Source organism: Triticum dicoccoides, chromosome 5B, assembly GCF_002162155.2.
Source record: "Triticum dicoccoides isolate Atlit2015 ecotype Zavitan chromosome 5B, WEW_v2.0, whole genome shotgun sequence".
NCBI classification, from domain to species: Eukaryota; Viridiplantae; Streptophyta; class Magnoliopsida; order Poales; family Poaceae; genus Triticum; species Triticum dicoccoides.
Genome location: NC_041389.1, coordinates 556,858,784 through 556,885,834, shown reverse-complemented (window position 1 = coordinate 556,885,834; position 27,051 = coordinate 556,858,784). Strand labels below are relative to the sequence as shown.

At 44.9% G+C, this 27,051-nt stretch overlaps 3 protein-coding genes across 4 annotated transcripts; 1 reads left to right on the top strand and 2 right to left on the bottom strand.

Annotated features, from left to right (window-relative positions):
* The first annotated feature begins 585 nt into the window (after nucleotides 1–585).
* Nucleotides 586–6,460, top strand: LOC119311582 (probable protein phosphatase 2C 70). Of its 2 annotated transcripts, none has more exons than XM_037587235.1 (12): nucleotides 586–721; nucleotides 884–1,029; nucleotides 2,042–2,105; nucleotides 2,893–3,001; nucleotides 3,094–3,247; nucleotides 3,820–3,945; nucleotides 4,026–4,149; nucleotides 4,228–4,304; nucleotides 4,383–4,435; nucleotides 5,675–5,729; nucleotides 5,816–6,045; nucleotides 6,170–6,460. In XM_037587235.1, exons 2-12 carry the CDS (start codon nucleotides 913–915, stop codon nucleotides 6,207–6,209), a joined length of 1,149 nt encoding a protein of 382 aa, XP_037443132.1. In that variant the 5' UTR covers nucleotides 586–721; nucleotides 884–912; the 3' UTR covers nucleotides 6,210–6,460. The 2 variants fall into 2 exon arrangements, with proteins under 2 accessions (XP_037443132.1, XP_037443133.1); XM_037587236.1 differs by having other exon boundaries at nucleotides 6,134–6,460.
* On the bottom strand, nucleotides 6,425–7,388 carry LOC119311583 (mavicyanin-like). The gene is made up of 2 exons (XM_037587237.1): nucleotides 7,127–7,388; nucleotides 6,425–6,997 (listed from the first exon to the last, which is right to left on the bottom strand). Exons 1-2 carry the CDS (start codon nucleotides 7,290–7,292, stop codon nucleotides 6,654–6,656), a joined length of 510 nt encoding a protein of 169 aa, XP_037443134.1. The 5' UTR covers nucleotides 7,293–7,388; the 3' UTR covers nucleotides 6,425–6,653.
* Nucleotides 7,389–10,671: 3,283 nt separating this feature from the next.
* Nucleotides 10,672–14,658, bottom strand: LOC119311581 (transmembrane 9 superfamily member 9-like). Its single transcript, XM_037587233.1, has 7 exons — nucleotides 14,451–14,658; nucleotides 13,094–13,258; nucleotides 12,890–12,999; nucleotides 12,706–12,811; nucleotides 12,505–12,617; nucleotides 12,252–12,405; nucleotides 10,672–12,144 (listed from the first exon to the last, which is right to left on the bottom strand). Exons 1-7 carry the CDS (start codon nucleotides 14,571–14,573, stop codon nucleotides 10,987–10,989), a joined length of 1,929 nt encoding a protein of 642 aa, XP_037443130.1. The 5' UTR covers nucleotides 14,574–14,658; the 3' UTR covers nucleotides 10,672–10,986.
* Between the last annotated feature and the right edge of the window lie 12,393 nt (nucleotides 14,659–27,051).

Below are 27,051 nucleotides of genomic sequence, written 5' to 3'. Positions count from 1 at the left end.
GCGATTTTCTACATAGATCGTAGGTACCAACATCTTTTGGTCTACACCAATTACTTTTACATACCTTTTTTATAGGGGATTCGATTACTGCTTCTACAAGCTCCTGGGTGGTTTAGACAAGTTTGCTCCGCCGGGACAGAGACCCAGAGGCAGCAACGAGCTTTAGTCACGGCATGCTGCGATGGATGCGGCAGGGAGAAGACTTTGACACCTCAAGGAATGGGACGTATTTTTCAGCCTTGATAATATATTTCATAATCATGAGAATGTATTTCAAGGGTATGTGATATTACTTGATATATATGCCTTTAAAAAAAAGAGAAGGCATGGTTGAACTAACCGCATTGTGCACGGTCCACTAGGTCCAAAACTAACCGCATGCCACAACTAGCATGCCGGTTTTTATTTATTTTACTAGTCCGGGGAGGCGTGGGCGGAGGGAGAAGCGGAGATCAGAACCGTCCACGACAGAGCGAGCGAGAGAGGGGAGCCTGAAGCCGGCCGGCAGGGAGGCGATCCGGGGAGCTGGCGGTGAATAGAAAAGGCGGAGAGTAGATACGCAACATCTTCCCCGAATCCCCCACCCCACCCCACCCCCTCTCCCTCCCCCGCCCCCGCGCCGCGGCGACGGAAAGCCACCTCCATACAAATACGGAGGAGAGACGCTCCACCCGTCTCCTCCTCCTCCTCCGCGTCCGCTCCACCGCCCGCCGCGACCGCAGTGAGTCCCTCCCCACCCGCACCTCCTCCGCCGAATCGCGCCCCCGCTCCCGCCGCCGGGCCGCACGCAATTGCCGCAATCGCGCGGGCCGGGGTCGCAGGCGCAGTCGCGGCCGAGACGGGCTGTAGCAGTGACGGCGAGGGTGTTTGCTGGTTGACGCAGGTGCCGCCGGGCTCGAGGGCTAGGGCGCCATGGGGACGTACCTCAGCACGCCCAAGACGGAGAAGCAGACCGCGGACGGCGAGGGCACCCGCGTCCGCTACGGCCTCGCCTCCATGCAGGGATGGCGGACCACCATGGAGGACGCCGTGAGTTCCTCCTCTCCCCACCCGACCCTCCCCTGCTCTCTCCGTTTTGTTCGCTTCTGTGCGCGCGCCGCTCGGCACGGCACGGCACGGCCTAGGGTGCGCAGCGCGCTGCTCGATGCGCCAGTGCGGGAGGAATCCGCGGCGGGGCGGCTCGCTCGGGGAGTCCCGGGTGGCGATTCTGCCTAGATCGATAGATTTGCTCGCCCCGCGTCATGATGAGTTAGTTGATCGGCGGTGGTGCGATGAATTCCCGTTACCGATTCCCCGCAATGGCGTTTTCTCGTACTGCTCCACGCAGCGGTCTGGTTTGCATCGGGAGTTCGCTGTTTGTGATTCCGTCCTGCCCTGTTCACTCGCGTCACGAGTTTATCTGCTGAACTGACCCCCCTGAATTCCATTGTGATTCACCCCCACTGGTTGTAGCGGTTTGTCAGACTGTCGCTTGCATTGTGAGTTCGCTGTTTCTGATCCCGTTATTCATTTGCCTCGTGTGATTTGGTCACTTCCTGTTATTTGGGAACCGACCACGTAGTTAGAATTAAACTTGTTAGTCATTCGCCCAATGGCAACATTTTCCATGCAAGCCGAAAGGACCTCGGTGTAGCGGTTTGTCGGTTGCCACCTGCATTGGTAGCTTTCTATCTGTTGTTCGTCCGCCAAATCGCCTTTCCTCTATAAGGTGGAAAGTTTGAGACGCGGTTTGTCGGCTTGCGACTTGCACCGGAAATTCCATTGGTTCGCTCAATGGCGCCAGCGCTTCTCTATAGGCGAAAAGCTTGAGATAGCGGTTTATCGGCTTGCTGACTTGCATTTGGGAGTTCACTGCTAGCTAGCTCATGTAAGTGGATTCTGATTCTGACGTATGACTGAAGTTGGAGATTTAGAGTGCTGCATCATATCTGAAGCTATCTTGTCGAGGATAAGAGTTGTTTGCTTGTGATACTCAAGTTTGAGTGTATCGGCATGTTTATTACTCGTTAAAATCTGACTTGGCACCTGTTTACCCTTGTAGCATACTGCTGTGCCACAGCTTGATGAACGCACATCCTTTTTTGCCGTTTTTGATGGGCATGGAGGTACATACTGGCTGTTTTCTCTTCTCGTTTAACTTTATACCGTACCATCTATTCAGACGTACCTGTTCTGTTTGTTTCACAATGGTTTGTACCTATTTTGGTTTAAGCTGGTCACATCTTACTTTGAGTGGATTAGTATAATCTAACCCTTTAAAACCTTCAATAGAACGAAATTCTGTATTGTTACCTTATACTAAATCATGCATTGCACATCACTATGTGGTTTGCTGTTATTCTGTTCAACATAAATATAATTAGCACTATTTTATCATCCTGGTACTTTCATACAGTATTGGATGTGTATAGCTATTGACAGGACTGCAATGCTCACGTTAACTGGCAGGACTTGTTATTTGATCATCATTTTTGCTTACTCTGTTGTCCTCTCCTGAAGGTTCATGGCCTTTTGATTCCCTCATTGGATTTTATTTTTTTGAAACCTAAAAGATTGCCTCAACAACAAAATGTGTTTGCTGGCTTTATTAACTCTGAGAATTAAACATTTGTAGCATTGACTAGTTGTTGTGTGTATGCTGTGAAGATTAGCTATGTTGAGTTTGGCTTTACAGCATGGCAGTATCCTAACATGGCAATAGCCAATCAAATGACTCAGTAGCTACATGTTTCCATTTAACCATTGGATGTAAGAGATAGAAGCACATATTTGGAAAATGTCAGTTGAAAATTTACACATGCTTTCGCTTTTGGTGAAAAAAATAGCTGCATTATGTGTTGTCTTCTTATGTGTGACATGAATTTATTAGCCAATACAAAATACAATTTACAGGGAAAGCGGTCGCTAAATTCTGCGCCAAACATCTACACATGCAATTCTTAAGAAGTGCGGCATATTGTTCTGGTGATTTAGCTTCTTCTGCTCGGAAAGCCTTTTTGAGGTATCTACCATGTTCTTTCTTTGCACTGTGGTATGCTTTTTGCTTGAAACTGACATGCCTGATGGTTCAATGAATCTGTATTGCTCTTTCAGAATGGACGAGATGATGAAAGGGCAAAGGGGATGGAGAGAACTGGCTGAGCTGGGAGAAAAGGGGCCAAAGTTTGCTGGAGTGTTGGAGAGTATAATTTGGTCTCCCAAAGCTGGAGATGCGGAAAAACTTGGGGACGGATGGCACTCGGAGGAGGTAAAATTGCTTCCTCCTCCTTCTCTCTCTGCTCAATCCCTTCTGCTGGATATGGAATCGAATAGGTTACTTTTCATGGCACAGCTCATCTCTTATTTGAGAATAAATTTGATGGATAGAACTGCTTGGATTGTGGGCATTTCTCAACCCATATTTAAAGAGGGGTTTTCTTTAAATTGGTGATGTTGTTAAGCAAAGTGGGTTGGGTAGGAGGCTTGTGCCCTGCTTTAGAAAGGGAGACGGATGGAGTTTCTGCAGGGATGGGTGGGAACTGGGCTGGTGGATTGCTCAGATGAGATTAGTGAATCTCCTAATACTGACCAGTCGTAAAACAGACTGCAGATTGTTCCATACCCCTGTATTGAAATACGAGAACATATCTGCAGTAATTACCTAACACCATTGTTTCTAAAACATAGGTCTGCCATGTTACTTGCAGTACAACAATGTTGGGGTGTTATATTTATATGTGCCCTTGTTTCTTATACAGTAAACTCACAAATACTAGTTTTATGATGTTCTAGTAAATATTAAGTTTACCGGACCTTTTTTTAACTATGCTACTGTACCAGGGTCCTCATTCAGATTTTTCTGGGCCAACATGTGGAAGCACAGCGTGTGTGGCTATTATAAGAAATGATCAACTGGTTGTTGCAAATGCCGGGGATTCCCGGTGTGTTATCTCAAGGAAGGGTCAGGTATGCCAGTTGTAACTATCTTTAGTTGTAATTGAAGTATAAATGCTAGCTTATGTTTTCCGAACTCATCTACTGTTAAGGCTCGCGATTTGTCACGAGATCACAAGCCAGAACTTCAGTCAGAAAAAGAGAGGATTGAGAATGCTGGTGGTTACATTGTTGCTGGGCGGGTCAATGGAAGTTTGAACTTGACAAGAGCAATTGGTAGCACACACTCCTCAAGTAAAAAATTTATATATTGGATGTATTATTTGTACTCATTTTTGTAAATCTAATCCCCAGGGGATATGGAAATGAAGGAAAATAAGCTTTTACCAGCCGAGAAACAGACTGTCTCAGCTGAACCTGAAGTGAACACAGTGAGTTTTGCTGCCTCTTTTCAGTCAGTTTTGTTTGAACAAAATTACTCAACTCAGGATTGCATTACTGTTGGTCAGGTTACACTTTCTGAGGATGATGAATTCATTGTTTTGGCCTGTGATGGTATATGGTATGAATTTTTGGCTGTAATAATTATTCATTCTCAGGGTTCAGACTTATCGTGATACCTGCTTTGCCTGTTTTTTTTCTTGTTGTTCATGATTTATATCATAGTAAAGGGCTTTCCAATTGTACCTTTTGTATCAGAGTCATGAAACTTGAAGAGGATATAACACAATTATTTTCCTTGATTTCCATGTACTATAACTACTGTCCGAAAGCATAGAGGGAAAGAAAAACTTGCCACCATCGGGCATGCCATTGTTTGATCTGGGCACTACATATGATGCATGTTAATCAAGAACACATGGCTATGTTGGCAAGTTGACATAGTACAGGAGCTTATTGTCATCATTCATCAACATAACTGACATGGCACATATTTACTAGCTTTACAAGTTGCTGCTAAATTTTCAAAATTTTGCTGAGGGTCTGTAGTATGTTTGCAGTTCTGAACCTTAAATAACAAGTACGCAATAGTTTGTGCTAAGGATAGACAGAAAGCATAACATGGTGTTTTCCCAGTGTAACATTCTGGACACTTAGAGCCCATTGACACACAATTCTGCTGAGATGTTATGTTGTCTCTTGAAGATTGAGAGCACAATGGTCGCTCAACAGAACTGGTGCCTTATTTCAGATGCCACGTACACCCGGACAAACAGTACTAAATTTGAATTGGAGAATGCCAATATGTCTTTAGAGAACTTAGTTATTTCAGCGTGTCCTTGGATCTGTAGTGACCAGTATGGCACAAATAATGTTTTGATCACACTCTTCTCGTATGCATCATGTTGTGATTGTTGAGGGGTTAGATTTTGTGCATTTAGCAAGCAGTGTCGGACATGGTTAGACTGGTACTGGTGGAAGCTCAGTTGCAACCAGTTTTGCAGATACTATGAGACTTGGTTAGTTCCATGCCATGGAGTCAACACCTTTGATCTGGATCAGTCCAGAGTTTTTGATCTTTTAGGCTGTGGGACGTTTTTTTTAATCCACATCACCTTAAATGCTATCACTGAAATGTTGTTCAAAATTAAGACGGATGAATTACACATCGTAAGGCAACAGAGGTTCCGTACTAGAATCTGAGGCTACTTTCATAGACTCTTAGCATGCTACTTTTGTCATGTGACCTGATGATGTATCAACTTGTTACCTGTGTGACCTGATTGATGAGCTTTACAATGCACATAATTACACTTTCCATCATGACTTGGTTTTCATTAACTCCCTTATTTTATGACAGGGACTGCATGTCAAGTCAACAAGTAGTGGACTTTGTGCACGAAAAGTTGAAGACTGTAAGCACCTCTGTTTCGTTGAACATAGATTATTGATATCGTGTAGTGTTATGGTACTCATATACCAGGTGGTTGAAAATCCGCAGGAGGATAGTCTATCTGCCGTGTGTGAGAAAGTGCTCGACCGGTGCTTGGCGCCTGAGAGTGGCGGGGAGGGTTGTGACAACATGACGATGATCTTGGTTGTGCTCAAGAAGCCTACCGAGCTAGCCGCTACTTCTAGCTCGGAGCAATCTCCGGTCATGCCTACCAAGTCGGCTGCAGCTACTTCTAGCTCGGAGCAATCTGCAGTCACCAACGAAGAGATACGGCCCAGGTAAGCAAGCTTTTCCTCTGTCGAAGCAACTAAGACCATATAACAGATTATGAAATCCCACATTGTAAAACCCGAGCTACTCTTTCAGAATCTGAGCCCCTCCCCTGTCCCCTTTTGTGAACAGCGAGCCTGATACCCCAAAGACCCCGTCGTCGTCGAAGTAGCGCTCCGAGGCAAAGCGATGGTCAGAAGGTCGTGGCCCGGTCGAAACAGCAGCGCTCCAAGGCCAAGCCACATGGTTCAGAAAGGTCTGATCGGTGATAGACAAAATCGGATAGCAGTAAGTGAAGTGGTGTATATAACAGAGGGATTCTATTCAACAATTCCCATAGGGTTTGTTCTTGTAGCCTTTTGTCCAATATACATAGCAGCATCTTGGTTGGTGGATAAATTGCAGAGCTTCTTTTTTTTCCCAGCGATTTGGGTCTATCTTGATGAATTGCAACTAGCGTGGTCATTCATGAGTACATTCTACTGGTACTCGAAATCGACGATGCAGACGTGCTTACATTACATCAGGAAAGCTAGCTAGTTAAATGCACCCCAATTAGACTAGATTGGAGACCATGTCTGGGTCAATCGCTGCAGATGATGCTCCTAGTTAGGACCTAAAGGGCAATGATGGCAGCAGCTCCCAGCGCGGTGACCACCGCTGCCGCTGCCGGCCACGCCCCTGCGGTGAAGGAGGCGGATGGGTTGTCGGCGCCGGGGGCAGGCGGGGGGTAGATCTGTGGGCCGAGATCGAAGATGCCAGGGGCGACGGTGATGGCGACCTTCATGCCGGCCTGGCAGAAGCCGTTGCCGCAGATGAAGAAGTAGGTGCCGGGGTCCGGGAGCGGGATGAAGTCCTTGCCGGAGGTCCAGTTGCCGGTGACCCCGGCCATGGTGCAGTTGTCGTAGCCCGTCTCGTTCACCGCGAACACGTTGTGCGTCCCCTTCTGGTACCGGAACGCTGCAAATCAGGAATGAGTGAGGGTGGAGGCGGCAGGGACGTAGTAGATCTGGTGGAGCTGGAGCTAGTGGAGGGGAGGCAGAGGTGAAGAAAAGAGAGGTCGAGGTGAGGGTTTTTGTTTGGGCATACAGATGAGGTCGCCGGCGTAGAAGGTCTGGTTGGCGGACCAGCCGGAGTAGTTGATGTTGGGGTTCCACCCGCGGTTGGCCCCCACGATGTGGTCCGTCGCGTCCGCGCACCCCGCCGCCACCGCCACGGCCACGGCCACGGCCAGCAACAGCGCCTTGGATGCCATTGCTCAGCTCCGCTGCAGTGAGACCGAGTGTGAGCAGGGCAGAGGAGTGGCGAGCAGAGTGAGCAGTGAATGGGGAAAGCGAGCAGAGCACGGGGGCAACAGTGGCATATAAGTAAATTGCTCGTGCCAGGGCGCACTGATTGGTGGTCTCGTGGCCATCCTGGCCCACTCCTGGCCGGGGCAGCGGCAAGCAAGCAGTGGGTTCTCCGCAGATTCGTCGGGGGTTTTGAGTTTGGAACTTTGAATCCTTTACGCGCCACGGCAAAGTCGCCGGCAAAATTTTGCCGGTGGGGCAGTCCAAATAAATAAATAAAAATTCGCCCCTTGCGCTCCCTCCACGGTCGCCGTGCTAATAAGCAACGCATCCACATGCCACAAATGCCGGAGCAATTCCATGGTGATGCCCAAAGCGTGCTCTAGGAGGGAGAGATACAATGATACCACACCAGTACTAGACTGGTAAGAGGCGTAGAGCTCTAGAGCAATGGTACTGGCTGAAAGCTTTTACAACCTTACAAGCGAGTCCACCTTGTAGGGCTTCTTTGGATCACAGGATTTGCAAAACAAAGGAATAGGAAAAATGGAGGATTTGATTGCCATGACATAGCCAATCCTGTGGATTTTTTCCAGAGGTCAGACCTCATGTGTAAATTCCTTTGGAACCAGCACCTTGGAGACCCAATCCTGAGGAATTTTAATGGCCCAATCCTTTGATCCAAATGCGTTTCATAGGAAACAATCCTGAGGATTGATATCCCATGAAAATCCTGTGAAAATCCTCCAATCCAAAGAAGGCCGTAAGGTCGACCGAATACCGGAAAGAATCAAGCAAACCATGCTGGTCTCGGATGCGCTCAGAGACGACAAATGGACGTGGGTGGGAAAAGCACGGGAAATACTCAGCCCGCTCGGCATGTGCGGCCCGGTTTATGGGTCGAGAGGTGTCCACAAGAACGGCATTCACTTGAAAACCCAAAGCACCACTAAGATGTCGCTTCTTAGCCTGGTTGGCCATTTGCTGGACGTCTGACAGATTAGCAAGCCGCAGGCTACCTCACCAAGACTCTTGCCCTATGTGCAACCAACAGGATGAAACTATCCAACACCTAATGCTAGGGCGTGTCTTTGCAAAACATGTTTGATTTGCGATGGGGCAAATGACCGGAAGGGTGGAGCTTGAGCACCGACAACACGAGGCCTTGGAGCAATGGTGTACAAGGCAGGATGAAAGCTCAACCAACCGGAAAGCAACTAGAGCCAAGTGTCTGCTCGGGATGTGGATGATATGGAAGCATTGGAATGATATTGTATTCAACGGGGTGACACCGTCGGTTACACAAACCATCCAGCGGATTCGAGACGAGGGCAAGCTATGGGCAAAGGCGGGATTATTTGAGGGTGAGGCTCAACGGTTGGGTGTAGACCTTGTAGACTGGGAGATGAGTGAACCTTAGGTGGTGCCGGATAAAATCCACATGTAAATAAATCATGTAACGGTGGATTTGGGGAGTCTCTCCCCCTATCTTCTTTAATGAATGATACGCACACTCGTGCGTACTCGAGAAAAAAAAACTCACAAGCAAATTTCAGGATTGGATTGCCACGTTACTTCCCTCTTCCTCTTTGCGATTCCTCCTCAACGGGTTGCCCGGGCTCCCTATCAAACTTGGCCGAGGGCTTCGACAAGGGGACCCTTTTTTCCATTGCTATTCGTCTTTGCAATTGACCCTCTTCCCCAAATCCCCGATCTTGCAACTAGAAAAGGCATTATACACAAGATTCGAGGACGTGGTGCCATAGTGTGAACATTCCTCTATGCGGACAACACAACCGTTTTTATGCCTCCAATTAAGAGGGGCCTTGAAAACCCCTTGACCATCTTAAGGGGTTTTGGCAATGTGACGGGCCTTTGCGCCAACTTCCATAAAAGTTCGGTGGTGCTCATTCGATGCAATCATCTTGATTTGGGGCATATCCTCCATAGCGTTCCAGTAACTAGAGCTTATTTCCCTATGGAATACTTGGGCCTCCAAGTCTCGGTTTGGCAACTTAGGAAGGTTGACTTCCAATATCCTGAAGACAAAGCGGTCGAAAATTGGTAACTTAGGTGGGTCAAAACATCACCATCATTCGGCGCACGACCCTCGTCAAATCAGTCATCATCTCTCAAGCGGTGTACTCCATCACGCCCCTCATTGTGTCGCACGGCTCTCTTCATAACCTCAACAAGATGAGAGGGCTTTCCTTTGGTCTGGTTCAGACAAGACGACGAGGACCAAGTGCAAGGTCAATAGAGAGGTGGTTTGTCGTCCTCCAGAATACTGAGGCCTTGGGGTCCTGACACCGAAAAATATGCACGTGGTTGCCGCTGAGATGGCCTTGGTATGAATGGACAGAGCCAAACAAGCTTTGAGTGGGGTTGGGTAACCCATGCAACGGGAAGGCCTTGATTTCTTCTATGCCTCCACCGCTATCACTGTTGGCAATGGTGCCAAAACACCTTTCTGGGATTCCCCTTGGCTACTTGGGGGGGCCCGAGGATATTGCTCCGCTAATTTTTTAGGCCTCGAGGAGAAAGAGTTGAAAAGTGCTTGAGGCTCTCAATGGTTGGATGCTAAAGATCAACCACGACACCGTCTTCTCCAGAGACCACATATGAGAATTCTTCGCCTTTGAATGCTTGTGCATGACTACCACCTTGAAAGAAAACGAAGATGACATTGTTTGGAAGTATTCTATGGATGGAGTTTACGCTAACCCATGGACTTCACGGTTTGAAAAGTTTGAACCCTTCCAAAGGTTAAAGTCTTCGCATTGTGAGGTCGGATTTGGACTGCCGGTCGGTTGGATAGGCATGGTTGGGCAAATTGTAGTCTTTGCCCTCTTTGCAAAAGGGAGCAAAAAACAGGCACTCACCACTTCTTCAATAAGTTTGAGTTTGTGCACATAGACACCTAAACTTGGCACTTAGAGGGATCCTTCGAGGATTGGTGGGATAAGAGAACCGACATGCAAAACCCCAACAAATGCAAAACTCCAATAAACGAGCTATGACCTCCCACAAGTGCAAACTGATGGAATTTTCTTGTGGTCTAGACAATTTAAAACAATTCCATGTTTACCACACCACAAGTGCGCCGCCGCCAATTCTTCTTAAAATTGTTGTCAACAAGGCTAGGCTTTGGGTTACCGTAGGTGCTAAGAAACTAGGGCATATTGTATTGCACGAGTAGTTGCCATGCCATGTATGTGAGCCACTTGTAAATCTCTATTCCCTTCTTATTTAACAGGTGAGGCAAATCTTATGCCTCCAATTCAAAAGAAAAAAAAAACTTACAAGCAGCAAACCGACACAGCAGCACAAGAATTACAGGTCATGGAATATAAATTGAATTTTATACGCTGATCCATTAAATTCTGCCAAAACAGACAAGTCCATCACAGTGTATTGTATTCTACCCTTGTAACTCCAACATTTATCACTAACAAGTATCATCACTTGTGACCACAACAATAAACATAAATCAACAGTTCATAAACTAATCCCAAAATGTAACTTTTCCCTCAAAAGAGTAACAAACACGGGGATGATCCCCACCTTCACCTTAATCATACAATTATCACCTCTGACCGCGAAAGCTGAAAACATATGCTATGCTTCTGTCTCTGTCTCTGCCTGCTGTGCTTCCAGCGACTAATCGATCTTCACGGACGAGTAGATCATCCTCGTGAACCAGAAGCAGGCGCAGAAGCCGATGGTTCCGGTGAGCACAAAGAAGGAGAAGGAGGCGAGCAGCATGTACCCGAAGTAGAGGATGCCCGACACCAGCTTGCTGATCTGCAGCTTGGTCCAGAAGTAGAACCCAGCGTACAGGAAGAGGTAGAGCGCCGATGATCCCGAGGTGAGGTACGACCTCCACCACCAGTTGTAGTCCTCACTGCACAGCTGGAAGTAGCAGAGCACGATGGTGATCTCCGCGCACGTGATGATGAGGATCACAAACACCAGGAAGAGGAACCCAAAGATGTAGTAGAACTGGTGCAGCCAGATCGAGGTGAGGATGAAGAAGAGCTCGATGAAGACCGCGCCAAACGGCAGGATGCCGCCGATCAGGATAGTGAAGAGCGGGTTCATGTACCAGGCTTGCTCGGGGATCTGACGCGGGATCTTGTTGGTCTTCACTGGAGGCTCCATGGCGGGCTTCTTGAACCCGAGGTAGCTCCCAACAAACACAAGGGGCACTGAGATGCCGAACCAGAGGAGGACCAGGGCAAACATGGTGGTGAATGGGACAGCACCGGATGACTTCTCCCCCCATATAAGGGCATTCAAGATGAAGAAGATAACAAAGGCAATCCCTGGAAACAGGAAAGCCGTGCGCAGGGTTATCTGCTTCCACTCTGCACCCTTGAACATCTTGTAGAGTCGTGAAGAAGAATAGCCAGCAATCAACCCCATCAGGACCCAGACGAGAAGCATTGCAGTCATCAATCCTCCACGGTTCGATGGAGAGAGGAAACCTAGAACAGCAAAGATCATCGTAACCAGCAGCATGCCAAAGAATTGGACTCCAGTGCCAACAAAGACGCAGAGCAAATCAGAGTTGATTGGAGGGCGGAAAGCATCTCCGTGGACAAGCTTCCAGCCAGTTTCCTCCTGTGCCTCCTCTTGAGTTTCAAGCTGGTTGTACCTAGATATATCTCTGTACAGGGTGCGCATCATGATCATGGCCACCATACCAGATAGGAAAAGCACGATCATGAGAGAGTTAACGATAGAGAACCAGTGAATCTGATCATCAGACATCAACAGATAGGTGTCCCATCGAGATGCCCACTTAATTTCACTCTCCTGCAGAAGTAACAAAACATTCCATGAATTTTTTCATAAAGCAGATCTAACATTAAAGGTTAAGAAACTATCATGCCATAGGAGACAACAATAAACAAAAGTAGTACCTCAAAGCGAACATCATAGGTGAATATGATATCTTTGCCGACCTCAACCTCCTGAGGAGTTTCAGAATTTACTACAAACTTGCTGTTATGAGGATCACATGTGGTCAAACGAGTGTTTGCGTCATTCCAATTCCCATCAAACTGATGCTTGATGCTGGTGCAAACATATAAGACAGAACACAAAAATTAGGTACATTCCATTTAGGTATGGCAAAAAATATTAACAACACAACAAGCAAAGTTGAAAGAAAACCTGAATGGTTTGACCTCAAATCCCACTATCCTAGAAAGTTCCGAATCCTCATCCTTGTGAAACTTAACCGAAAATGACAAATGGTTGTGGATGAAGTGCTTCTCATCCTTGCTCTGGAAATATATTTATATATGTGAATTCGTTAGTCCCGATCATACATGTAAAGACATGGGTAAGCATGAACAGGCGGTATGAACTTACTCCAGCATACTGGCCCTTGATACCGACATGATATCCACCTTGGTAGGCCACCGTGTTCCTATCTGGCCTTTGAACTGGAACAACCAGTGGCAGATTGTCAAGAACCCTGCAAAGCAAACCTGGTCAATTTCAAAAAAATACCATGCCAACTAAAGTGCGACAACACCTATTATATTGTCCTTACATGTTCACGCGATATTCATCCTCAATCTTCTCCTTGAGCTCCTTTGCTTCTTTCTCAGTAACAGTTATTTTGCAGATAATCTGGCACATCTTGGGCTCTCTCATTTGAAACTGCAGTTCAGACAAGGAGGATGTTAAACTAAAAACTAGGCACATTTCCCTCCCAGGTACATAAATTCTTGATTATTCTTTACCGAATACTTACCACGTAAGGGGAGTTCTCAATTCGATCACCACGGAGAACCTCGCCAAGGTTTTCAGAGCTGTCAACTATGGTATTCGGCTTGCAGAAAGGAAGGGAGTAATACGTGTAGGGTAGCTGAGTCTTTATTGATGTCAGCTTGTTCACCTTCACCAACAGTTCATCTCCCTGTAGACAGATAAACCGAGAGATAAATGAAGGGCGTTTTTTAGCAGCAAAAAAAATGATACATGCAGATAGCTGTTCGTAGAAATATCAGATACAGTCAAAATATAAATAACTCGGCACAAAAGATATCTGGCCCAGCCAGTACAATGTCAGTTGAAGCAGATCCGGTGTGTGACCGCTTCACTCATCAGTTTGGTTTTGGAAACTACTCCCTCCGTTCCTAAATGTAAGTCTTTTTAGCCATTTCAAATGGACAACAACATACGGATGTATGTAGACATATTTTAGAGTGTAGATTCACTCATTTTGCTCCGTATGTAGTCATTTGTTAGAATCTCCAGAAAGACTTATATTTAGGAACGGAGGGAGTATGTTTCAACCATCCTACACAATATTCTATACTGCTCTGCAGAGCATCTAGTTTCCTAGGAATATGTACTAAACCCCGGTGTATCAAACAAGCATTTTTTTTAAGATTATGACATGAAAGATCCAAACAAATAAATAAACAATATATCTGATAAACGGTGCAACCTTTTAAACAGTAATAATAATAAGCATAAAAAAGCAATGTCTTGCAGGACGTGCAATTACTATCAATTGGGCATTTAAAAACGAGCAGATTTGTGCTTGGCTGAGAAGGATACTCCACTCAATCAGTTGCCATAAGCGTCTGCTTCCAATTCTAAATTGCCATAAACGATCAGATCAAACTAAGAACTACTAGATGAGATCTAAATTGCGAGAAGCGCCGCTTCCAATTCTCAGTGCCTTAAACCACCAGCACTACAAGTGCACAAGGACACGCATGCAACATAACCAACTGTGACCCAAGCCAAGCACCATGAGTGAATCTAGCGAGCACGTCCTGGATCAGAAGGGTGCGCGCAGGGAGGGAGGAGGCGACGCACGAATCATGGCGTGCGGATCCCGAGCCGACGCGCATCCTAGTGCGCCCCTGTCTGCGATCGCGGCGAAGGTAATTGGACTGTCGACGCTTGTGCGTACGGGCCTGTCCCGAGATCCGCGGATCCCGGGAACCTGCGCGCGGGGAAGCGGCGCCCGTTGACCGGATCTAGCCGGCGAGCCCGGGCGCGGGCGCGGGCGCGGGCGCGAGCTACTCATTCCCTCGGCCGGCGGGGACGGAGGGGGGCGGTGGGTGGCACCAGGGGGGGAGAAAGCGAGTTCTCACCTTGGCGAAGTCGGTGGGGGCGACGCCGGGGAGGTAGAAGGCGGCGGCGGGGGGCGCGGCGGCGAGCAGCGCGACGAGGGCGAGCCCGGCGGCGGCCAGCCGGAGCATCGCCGGCGCCCGCATCGGGGATCCGCGCGGTGGCGTGGATCTGGGATGGATCGGCGAGGAGGAGGAGGAGGCGACGACCAAACCGCGCGCTGGCTGGGAAGGCAGGCGGGTGGGGCGGAGGGAAGTAGAGAAGCTTCGGGTGCGCGGATCTCAGCGCCGGGGGTTTTATTGGATAACCGGCTCTCGCGCCCAGGCCCCCCAGGAAATGTAAAATTCTGCGGAGAGCGTCGGCCCGTCCTCCGTCCACCCGCCGGACTTGACCGCACGTCCCCACGTGCCGCGCGCGTGCTCGTCTCGTTTGACCTGGCGGCGATCGATGCTGCCGCTCTGCGTTGCGTGCAGAACCAGCCAGGCAGGCCTCGAACCAAAGGTAGACCGGAGACTCGAATCAAAGTAGATGAAACTAGTGGCGATGTTAGTCTATCTATCAAACTATCAAATTGCACTGAGGTGTTGGGATTCTAACGAACACACTCGTGAGTCCAAGTTGATTCGGGCCTTGAAAGTAAGACTATAGACCTTAGAAAAAAGTTTACTGCTAGCACTAGAACACATGGACTCGTGTGTCGCCTGCACCGGCGCGACCCGGGAGGAGCACCCCGCCGCCGTTATCGGCTCCCCGTCTCCCTTCCCTTCTTTTGCCGCCGGCCTCTGTTTCAGCATGGTGGCCCGCTCTTGAAGGCTTGCGGGGTTGTACCGGTGCGGCTGCTGTGTTGCAAGACATTATATGGTGGAGGGGCCCGGACATCGTATCTGGCCGGCGACGGTGACCTCGGACCTTGATTCTGACCGTCGGCGTGCGTCAACGGCATCCCTTGCCGCTCGTTGCCTTCTCGCGCTAGAAGGCACACGGATCTGACTTGCCTCGATGCGGGCGGGACTCCTCCAATTCCAGGCGCGACTCGTAGTCGTCCGTCGATAGGAGGCCTTGGTTATTGTTTTTGTGCGGGTGGCGGCTCTGTGGTGCCTTGTTGAAGCTAGTAAGCACGCGATGCCGAGGGTAGAGGCTGGTGAGGTCTCGTGCTCTAGGCCATCAGACTTAGCAACGGTGTGGTTTAGTACGGGCATCGAGGTGTGATGCTACAAGAGAATGAAGGAAATATGCCCTAGAGGCAATAATAAAGTTGTTATTTATATTTCTTTATATCATGATAAATATCTATTATTCATGTTAGAATTGTATTAACCGGAAACTTGATACATGTGTGGATACATAGACAAAACAGTGTCCATAGTAAGCCTTTACTAGATTAGCTCGTTAATAAAAAATGGTAAATTTCCTAACCATAGACATGTGTTGTCATTTGATGAACGGGATAACATCATTAGGAGAATGATGTGATGGACAAGACTCATCCATTAGCTTAGCATAATGATCGTTAAGTTTTATTGCTACTGCTTTCTTCATGACGTATACATGTTCCTTTGACTATGAGATTATGCAACTCCCGGATACCGAGGGAATACCTTGTGTGCTATCAAACATCACAACGTAAATGGGTGATTATAAAGATGATCTACAGGTATCTCCGAAAGGTGTTTTGTTGATTTGACATAGATCGAGATTAGGATTTTCCACTCCGAGTATCGGAGAGGTATCTCTGGGCCCTCTCGGTAATGCACATCATGATAAGCCTTGCAAGCAATGTGACTAATGAGTTAGTTGCGGGATGACGCATTATGGAACGAGTAAAGAGACTTGCCGGTAACGAGATTGAACTAGGTATGTGGATACCGATGATCGAATCTCGGGCAAGTAACATAGCGATGACAAAGGGAATAACATATGTTGTCATAACGGTTCGACCGATAAAGATCTTCGTAGAATATGTGGGAACCAATATGAGCATCCAGGTTCCGCTATTGGTTATTGACCGAAGAGGTGTCTCGGTCATGTCTACATAGTTCTCGAACCCGTAGGGTCCGCACGCTTAAAGTTCGATGACGATTTGTATTATGAGTTATGTGTTTGGTGACCGAAGATTGTTCGGAGTCCCGGATGAGATCACGGACATGACGAGGAGTCTCGAAATGGTCTAGAGGTAAAGATTGATATATTGGACGATAGTATTCGGACACCGGAATGGTTCAGAGAGTTTCGTGTATTTATCAGAGTACCGGGAGGTTATCGGAACCCCCCCCCCCGGGGGGGGGGGAGTAATGGGCCACATGGGCCATAGGAGAGAGGCAAGACAACCCACAAGGAGGTGGCGCACCCCCCATGGGGAGTCCGAATTGGACAAGGGGTAGGGGTGTGGCCCCCCTTTCCTTCCCCCTCTCCCTCTTCTTCCCCCTTTCCCCCTCCGATAGAAGGAAGGGGGGCGAATAGGACTAGGAGTCCAAGTGGGTTTCCCCTCACTTGGCGCGCCCCCTAGGCCGGCCTCCTCCCCTCTCCCTCCTTTATATACGGGGGCAGGGGGGCACCTCTAGGGAAGATCAATTGTTCTTAGCCATATGCAGTGCCCCCCTCCACCGTTTACTCCTCCGGTCATATTGTCGTAGTGCTTAGGCGAAGCCGTGCGCAAATAACTTCACCATCACCATCACCACGCTATCATGCTGACGAAACTCTCCCTCGACACTTTGCTAGATCAAGAGTTCGAGGATGTCATCGAGCTAAATGTGTGCAGAACTCGGAGGTGCCGTACGTTCGATGCTTGATCGGTTGGATCGAGAAGACGTTCGACTACATCAACCGTGTTAAGCTAACGCTTCCGCTTTCGGTCTACGAGGGGTACGTGGACACACTCTTCCCCTCTCGTTGCCATGCATCTCCTAGATAGATCTTGCGTGATTGTAGGATTTTTTTTTGAAATTTCATGCTATGTTCCCCAACAGTGGAATTCGAGCCAGGTCTATGCGTAGATGATATGCACGAGTAGAACACAAAGAGTTGTGGGTGATGATAGTCATACTTCTTACCACCAACGTCTTATTTTGATTCGGCAGTACCGTTGGATGAAGTAGCCCGGACCAACCTTACATGACCATGTTCATGAGACCGGTTCCACTAACAGACATGCAACTTGTTTTGCATAAAGGTGGCTGGCGGGTGCCTGTTTCTCCAACTTTAGTTGAATCGAATTTGACTACGGCCGGTCCTTGTTGAAGGTTAAAACAACAAACTTGACGAAACATCGTTGTGGTTTTGATGCGTAGGTAAGAACAGTTCTTACTAGAAGCTCGTAGCAGCCACGTAAAACTTGCAACAACAAAGTAGAGGACGTCTAACTTGTTTTTGCAGGGCATGTTGTGATGTGATATGTCAAGACATGATGTGATATACGTTGTTGTATGAGATGATCATGTTTTGTAAAAGTTATCGGCAACTGGCAAGAGCCTTATGGTTGTCGCTTTATTGTATGAGATGCACACGCCATGTAATTGCTTTACTTTATCACTATGCATTAGCGATAGTTGTAGAAGCAATAGTTGGCGAGACGACCACGACGCTACGATGGAGATCAAGGTGTCAAGCCGGTGACAATGGAGATCATGACGGTGCTTTGGAGATGGAGATCAAAAAGCACAAGATGACGATGGCCATATCATGTTACATATTTTGATTGCATGTGATGTTTATCTTTTATGCATCTTATTTTGCTTAGTACGGCGGTAGCATTATAAGATGATCCCTTACTAAAATTTCAAGGTATAAGTGTTCTCTCCGAGTATGCACCGTTGCGACAGTTCGTTATGCCGAGACACCACGTGATGATCGGGTGTGATAAGCTCTATGTTCACATACAATGGGTGCAAGACAGTTTTGCACGTGCGGAATACTCAGGTTAAACTTGACGAGCCTAGCATGTACAAACATGGCCTCAGAACACCGGAGACCAAAAGGTCGAACGTGAATCATATAGTAGATATGATCAACATAGAGATGTTCACCATTGAAAACTACTCCATCTCACGTGATGATCGGACATGGTTTAGTTGATTTGGATCACGTGATCATTTAGATGACTCGAGGGATGTCTATCTAAGTGGGAGTTCTTAAGTAATATGATTAATTGAAATTTAATTTATCATGAACTTAGTCCTGATAGTTTTTGCATATCTATGTTGTAGATCAATGGCCCATGCTACCGTTCCCTTGAATTTTAATGTGTTCCTAGAGAAAGCTAAGTTGAAAGATGATGGCAGCAACTACACAGACTGGGTCCGTAACTTGACGATTATCCTCATTGCTGCATAGAAGAATTATGTCCTTGATGCACCGCTGGGTGAAAGGCCTGCTGCAGGGGCACATGCTGATGTTATGAACTTCTGGCAAGCTCGATCTGATGACTACTCGATAGTTCAGTGTGCCATGCTTTATGGCTTAGAGTCGGGACTTCAAAGACGTTTTGAATATCATGGAGCATATGAGATGTCCAAAGTTGAAGTTAATATTTCAAGCAAATGCCCGAGTTTAGAGATATGAAGTCTCCAACAAGTTCTATAGCTGCAAGATGGAGGAGAACAGTTCTGTCAGTGAACACATACTCAGAATGTCTGGGTACCATAACCACTTAACTCAGCTGGGAGTTAATCTTCCAGATGATAGTGTTATTGATAGAGTTCTTCAATCACTGTCACCAAGCTATAAAGGCTTAGTGATGAACTATAATATGCAAGGGATGGAAAAGACTATTCCCGAGCTCTTCGCAATGCTTAAAGCTGCGGAGGTAGAAATCAAGAAGGAGCATCAAGTGTTGATGGTTAACAAGACCACTAGTTTCAAGAAAAAGCGCATAGGAAAGAAGGGGAACTTCAAGAAGAATGGCAAGCAAGTTGCCACTCCCGGGAAGAAGCCCAAGTCTGGACCTAAGCCTGAAACTGAGTGCTTCTAATGCAAAGGGATTGGTCACTAGAAGCGGAACTATCCCAAGTATTTGGTGGATAAGATATACATGTTATTGATGTGTACTACTACGTCTTGAGCTTGCGTTGGTTTTCCTTGAAGAGGAAAGGGTGATGCAGCAATAGTAGCGTAAGTATTTCCCTCAGTTTTTAAGAACCAAGGTATCAATCCAGTATGAGGCTCCTCAAAAGTCCCACGCACCTACACAAACAAACAAAGAACTCGCAACCAACGCAATAAAGGGGTTGTCAATCCCTTCACGGCCACTTGAGAAAGTGAGATCTGATAGAGATAGTATGATAAGATAAATATATTTTTGGTATTTTATAATATAGATTGGAAAAGTAAAGATGCAAATAAAAGTAGATTGAAATCTTATATGATAAAAGATAGACCCGGGGGCCATAGGTTTCACTAGTGGCTTCTCTCAAGATAGCATAAGTATTACGGTGGGTGAACAAATTACTGTCGAGCAATTGATAGAAAAGCGAATAATTATGAGATTATCTAGGCATGATCATGTATATAGGCATCACGTCCGTGACAAGTAGACCGACTCCTGCCTACACCTACTACTATTACTCCACACATCGACCGCTATCCAGCATGCATCTAGAGTATTAAGTTCATAAGAACAGAGTAACGCATTAAGAAAGATGACATGATGTAGAGGGATAAACTCATGCAATATGATATAAACCCCATCTTTTTATCCTCGATGGCAACAATACAATACGTGCCTTGCTGCCCCTACTGTCACTGGGAAAGGACATCGCAAGATTGAACCCAAAGCTAAGCACTTCTCCTATTGCAAGAAAGATCAATCTAGTAGGCCAAACCAAACTGATAATTCGAAGAGACTTGCAAATATAACTTAATCACATATAAAAGAATTCAGAGGAGATTCAAATATTTCTCATAGATAAACTTGATCATAAACCCACAATTCATCGGATCTCGACAAACACACCGCAAAAAGAGTTACATCGAATAGATCTCTAAGAAGATCAAGGAGAACATGGTATTGAGATCCAAAAAGAGAGAAGAAGCCATCTAGCTAATAACTATGGACCCGAAGGTCTATTGTAAACTACTCACAACTCATCGGAGAGGCTATGATGTTGATGTAGAAGCCCTCCGTGGTTGATTCCCCCTCCGGCGGAGCGCCGACGAAGGCTCCAAGATGGGATCTCGCGGATACAGAAGGTTACGGTGGTGGAAATAGGTTTTCATGATCGCTTCTGATGTTCTCGGGGTACGTGGGTATGCATAGGAGGAAGAAGTAGGTCGGTGGACTCCCGAGGGGCCCACGAGATAGGGGCGCGCCCAGTAGGAGGGCGCGCCCTCCACCCTCGTGGCCTCCTCGATTGCTTCTTGACTTGCACTCCAAGTCTTCTGGATCACGTTTGTTCCAAAAAGATCGCTCCCAAAGGTTTCATTCCGTTTGGACTCCGTTTGGTATTCCTTTTCTTCGAAACACTGAAATAGGCAAAAAAACAGCAATACGGGATGGGCCTCCGGTTAGTAGGTTAGTCCCAAAAATGATATAAAAGTGTAAAGTAAAGCCCATAAACATCCAAAATGGGTAATATAATAGCATGGAACAATCAAAAATTATAGATACGTTGGAGACGTATCAAGCATCCCCAAGCTTAATTCCTGCTCGTCCTCGAGTAGGTAAATGATAAAAACAATTTTTTTGATGTGGAATGCTACCTAGCATAATTCTCAATGTAATTTTCTTTATTGTGGCATGATTGTTCAGATCCAAATGATTCAAGATATAAGCTTATAAAACATAAAAATAGTAATACTTCGAAGCATACTAACAAATAATCATGTCCTATCAAAATAGCATAGCCAAAGAAAGCTTATCCCTACAAAATCATATAGTTAGGCCATGCTTCATTTTCATTACACAAAATACTCCCATCATGTACAACCCCAATGACGAGCCGAGCAATTGGTTCATACTTTTTAATGCGCTTCAGCATTTTCAACTCTTATGCAATACATGAGCGCAAGCCATGGACATAGCACTATGGTGGTATATGGTGGTGGTTGTGAGGACAAAAAGGGAGAAGATAGTCTCACATCAACTAGGCATATCAACAAGCTATGGAGATGCCCATCAATAGATATCAATGTGAGTGAGTAGGGATTGCCATGCAACGGATGCACTAGAGCTATAAATGTATGAAAGCTCAACAAAAGAAACTAAGTGGGTGTGCATCCAACTCGCTTGCTCAGGAAGACCTAGGGCATTTTGAGGAAGCCCATCATTGGAATATACAAGCCAAGTTCTATAATGAAAAATTCCCACTAGTATATGAAAGTGACCACACAAGAGACTCTCTATCATGAAGATCATGGTGCTATTTCGAAGCACAAGTGTGGAAAAAGAGATAGTAGCATTGTCCCTTCTCTCTTTTTCTCTCATTTTTTTATTTGGCCTTTCTCTTTATTTATTTATTTATTTGGTGGGCTCTTTGGCCTTTTTTTTCTTTATTTCTTTTTATTTAAAGTCCGAAGTCTCATCCCGACTTGTGGGGGAATCATGGTCTTCATCATCCTTTCCTCACTTGGGACAATGCTCTAATAATGAAGATCATCACACTTCTATTAATTTACAACTTGAGAATTACAACTCAACACTTAGAACAAAATATGACTCTATATGAATGCCTTCGGCGGTGTACCGGGATATGCAATGAATCAAGAGTGACATGTATGAAAATATATGAAGGTGGCCTTGCCAGAAATACGATGTCAACTACATGATCATGAAAAGAGCAATATGACAATGATGGAGCGTGTCATAATAACGGAATGGTGGAAAATTGCATGGCAATATATCTCGAAATGGCTATAGAAATGCCATAATAGGTAGGTATGGTGGCTGTTTTGAGGAAGGTAAATAATGGGTTCATGATACCGGCGAAAGTTGCGCGGCACAATAGAGGCTAGCAAAGTGGAAGGGTGAGTGTGCGTATATCCATGGACTCGCATTAGTCATAAAGAACTCATATACTTATTGCAAAAGTCTACTTAGCCCTCGAAGCAAAGTACTACTACGCATGCCCCTAGAGGGATAGATTGGTAGGAAAAGACCATCGCTCATCCCCGTCTGCCACCCATAAGAAAGACAATCAAAAGAGCACCTCATGCAACAAATTTGTCACACAACTTTTACCATACGTGCATGCTACGGGACTTGCCAACTTCAACACAAGTATTTCTCAATTTCATAATTACCCACTAGCATGACTCTAACATTACCACCTTTATATCTCAAAACAATTATCAAGCATCGAATTGATCCTAGTGTTTTATGCACTTTCTATGATAGTTTTTATTATATCCAACTTGGATGCTCATCATTCCAGGACCAAATTTATAACCATAGCAAATACCACGCTGTTCTAAAAGACTCTAAAAATAATATAAGTGAAGCATGAGAGATCAACAATTTCTTCAAAATTAATCCACCACCGTGCTCTAAAACATATAAGTGAAGCACTAGAGCAAAAACTATCTAGCTCAAAAGATATAAGTGAAGCACATAGCGTATTCTAATAAATTATAATCAAGTGGGCTTCTCCCAAAAGGTGTGTACAGCAAGGATGTTTGTGGGAAGCTAAAAAGCAAAGACTAATATCATACAAGACGCTCCAAGCAAAACACATATCATGTGGCGAATAAAAATATAAGTCCAAGTAAAGTTACCGATAAACGAAGAAGAAAGAGGGGATGCCTACCGGGGGCATCCCCAAGCTTAGGATTTTGGCTATTCTTGAATATATTGGGGTTCCTTGGGCATCCCCAAGCTTAGGCTCTTGCCACTCCTTATTCCATAGTCCATCAAATCTTTACCCAAAACTTGAAAACTTCACAACACAAAACTCAACAGGAAATCTCATAAGCTCCGTTAGTGAAAGAAAGAAAAACCACAACATAAGCTACTGTAATGAACTCATTCTTTATTTATATTGGTGTTAAACCTACTTTATTCCAAGTTCTCTATGGTTCATACCACTTAATACTAGCCATAGATGCATCGAAATAAGCAAACAACACACGAAAAACAGAATCTGTCAAAAACAGAACAGTCTGTATCAATCTCGAATACTTCTGGAACTCTAAAACTCCTACCAAAATAGGAGGTCCTGGGAAATTTGTCTATTGATCTACAACAAAAATAATCAACGCAAAATCACCTTTCTGTGAATTACTAAAATTATTTTCGTGCGTGCAAAGTCTCTGTTTTTCAGCAGAATCAAATTAACTATCACCATAGGTTATCCTATAGGTTCTACTTGGCACAAACACTAACTAAAACATAAAAACACATCTAAACAGAAGGTAGATGCAAAATTTATTACTAAACAGAAACAAAAAAACACAAAGAAAATTGGGTCGCCTCCCAACTAGCGCTATCGTTTAACGCCCCTAGCTAGGCATAAAAGCGAGGATAGATCTAAGTAGTGCCATCTTTGGCACTCAATTCACAAGTAGCTCGCATGATAGATTCATAAGGTAATTTAAATTTCTTTCTTGGAAAGTACTCCATGACTTTCCTTAATGGAAATTGGAATCTAATATTCCCTTCCTTCATATCAATAATCTCACCAATCATTTTAAGGAAAGGTCTACCAAGAATAATAGGGCAAGAAAGATTGCAATCTATATCAAGAACGATAAAATCTGCGGGTACCAAATTTCTATTTGCAACAATGAGAACATCATTGATCCTTCCCATTGGATTTTTAATGGTGGAATCCGCAAGGTGCAAATTTAAAGAGCAATCATCAAGATCATGGAAACATAGAATATCACATAAAGTTTTCGGAATCGTGGAAACACTAGCACCCAAATCACACAAAGCATAACACTCATGATCTTTAATTTTAGTCTTTATATTAGGTTCCCACTCATTATAAAGTTTTCTAGGTATATAAACTTCCAAATTAAGTTTTTCATCAAAAGATTTCATCAAGGCGTCAACAATATGTTTGGTAAAAGCTTTAATTTGACTATAAGCATGAGGATAATTCACAACGGATTGAAACAAGGAAATACAATCTTCTAAAGAACAGTTATCATAATTAAATTCCTTGAAATCCAAGATAGTGGGTTCAATGCTATTTAAAGTCTTGACCTCTCCAATCCCACTTTTACCAAATTTAGCATCAAGATCTAAAAACTCCGAATCATTGGGATGCCTTTTAACTAAAGTTGACTCATCTCCAGTCCCATCATTATTAAGATTCGTATTGCAAAACAAAGATCTAATGGGGGACACATCAATAACTTTGAGATCTTCATCATTATTTTCATGGAAACTAGAAGAACACGCCTTTATAAAGCAATCTTTCTTAGCACGCAATCTAGCGGTTCTTTCTTTGAACTCATCAATGGAAATTCTCATAGCTTTGAGAGACTCCTTGATATCATGCTTAGGAGGAGTAGATCTTAGTTTCAAAGAATCAACATCAAGCGAGAGTCTATCAACGTTCCTAGCCAAATCATCAACTTTGAGCAATTTTTCTTCAAGCAAGGCATTAAAATTCTTTTGAGAGATCATAAATTCTTTAACACTATTCTCAAATCAGAGGGCATCTTATTAAAATTTCCATAAGAATTATTGTAGAAATTTCCATAATTATTAGAGGAATTACTAGGGAACGGTCTAAGATTACAGTTTCCTCTATAAGCATTGTTTCCAAAACTATTCCTACCAACAAAATTCACATCCATAGATTCATTATTATTCTCAATCAAAGTAGACAAAGGAATATCATTGGGATCAATAGGAGCACCTTAGTAGCAAACAATTTCATAAGTTCACCCATCTTTCCACCCAAAACATTAATTTCTTCTATAGCATGCACTTTTTTACTAGTAGATCTTTCGGTGTGCCATTGAGAATAATTAGCCATAATATTATCAAGGAGTTTTGTAGCTTCTCCTAAGGTGATTTCCATAAACGTGCCTCCCGCGGCCGAATCTAAAAGATTTCTAGAAGCAAAATTCAATCCGGCATAAATTTTTTGTATGATCATCCATAAATTCAAACCATGAGTAGGGCAATTGCGAATCATCAATTTCATTCTTTTCCAAGATTGGGCAACATGCTCATGATCAAGTTGTTTAAAATTCATAATATCGTTCCTAAGAGTGATGATCTTAGCGGGAGGAAAGTACTTAGAGATAAAAACATCTTTGCACTTGTTCCATGAATCAATACTATTCTTAGGCAAAGACGAAGACCAAACTTTAGCACGATCTCTAAGTGAAAACGGAAATAACTTCAATTTAACAATATCATTATCCGTATCTTTCTTCGTTTGCATCTCACACAAATCAACAAAGTTGTTTAGATGGGTAGTGGCATCTTCACTAGGAAGGCCGGTGAATTGATCTTTCATAACAAGATTCAGCAAAGCAGTATTGGTTTCATAAGACTCAACATCATTAAGAGGAGCAATCAGAGTACTAAGGAAATCATTATTATTGGTATTGGAGAAACCACACAATTTGGTATTATCTTGTGCCATCGCGACAAGTAATCCAACACACAAGCAAGCAAAAAGAGGCAAACGAAAGAGAGAGGAGATTGGGAAAGACGGGCAAATAAAACGACAAGGGTGAAGTGGGGGAGAGAAAACAAGAGGAAAATGGCAAATAATGTAAATGCAAGGGAGATGAGTTTGTGATGGGTACTTGGTATGTCTTGACTTGAGCGAAGACCTCCCCGGCAACGGCGCCAGAAATCCTTCTTGCTACGTCTTGAGCTTGCGTTGGTTTTTCTTGAAGAGGAAGGGTGATGCGTCAATAGTAGCGTAAGTATTTCCCTTAGTTTTTGAGAACCAAGGTATCAATCCAGTAGGAGGCTCCTCAAAAGTCCCACGCACCTACACAAACAAACAAAGAACTCGCAACCAACGCAATAAAGGGGTTGTCAATCCCTTCACGGTCACTTGCAAAAGTGAGATCTGATAGAGATAGTATGATAAGATAAATATATTTTTGGTATTTTATAATATAGATTGGAAAAGTAAAGATGCAAATAAAAGTAGATTGAAAGCTTATATGATAAAAGATAGACCTGGGGCCCATAGGTTTCACTAGTGGCTTCTCTCAAGATAGCATAAGTATTACGGTGGGTGAAAAAATTACTGTCGAGCAATTGATAGAAAAGCGAATAATTATGAGATTATCTAGGCATGATCATGTATATATGCATCACGTCCGTGACAAGTAGACCGACTCCTGCCTGCATCTACTACTATTACTCCACACATCGACCGCTATCCATCATGCATCTAGAGTCACTACAAAAAAAAGACACATCCGTGACATTTTGGGCCGAACGAATTTTTTTCCTGTCATACATATGACACTTCTATGACGATAATTGTGACAAAACCCGGTATCATCATAGATGTGGTGGGCTCCTACTTCTATGACAAAAAATCATGACAGAAAATGGGATTTTCGTCCTGGGCGGGCTGAGGACGCAGCTGCATGACATTCTTTGGGCCGTCCATGACGGAAAAAACCATGGTAGAAGCGAGGGCGAGGAAAATTTCGGGGAGTTCCCGGTTATGGTGGGAGGTCGGGGGCCAAGTGATGCGCGTTTCT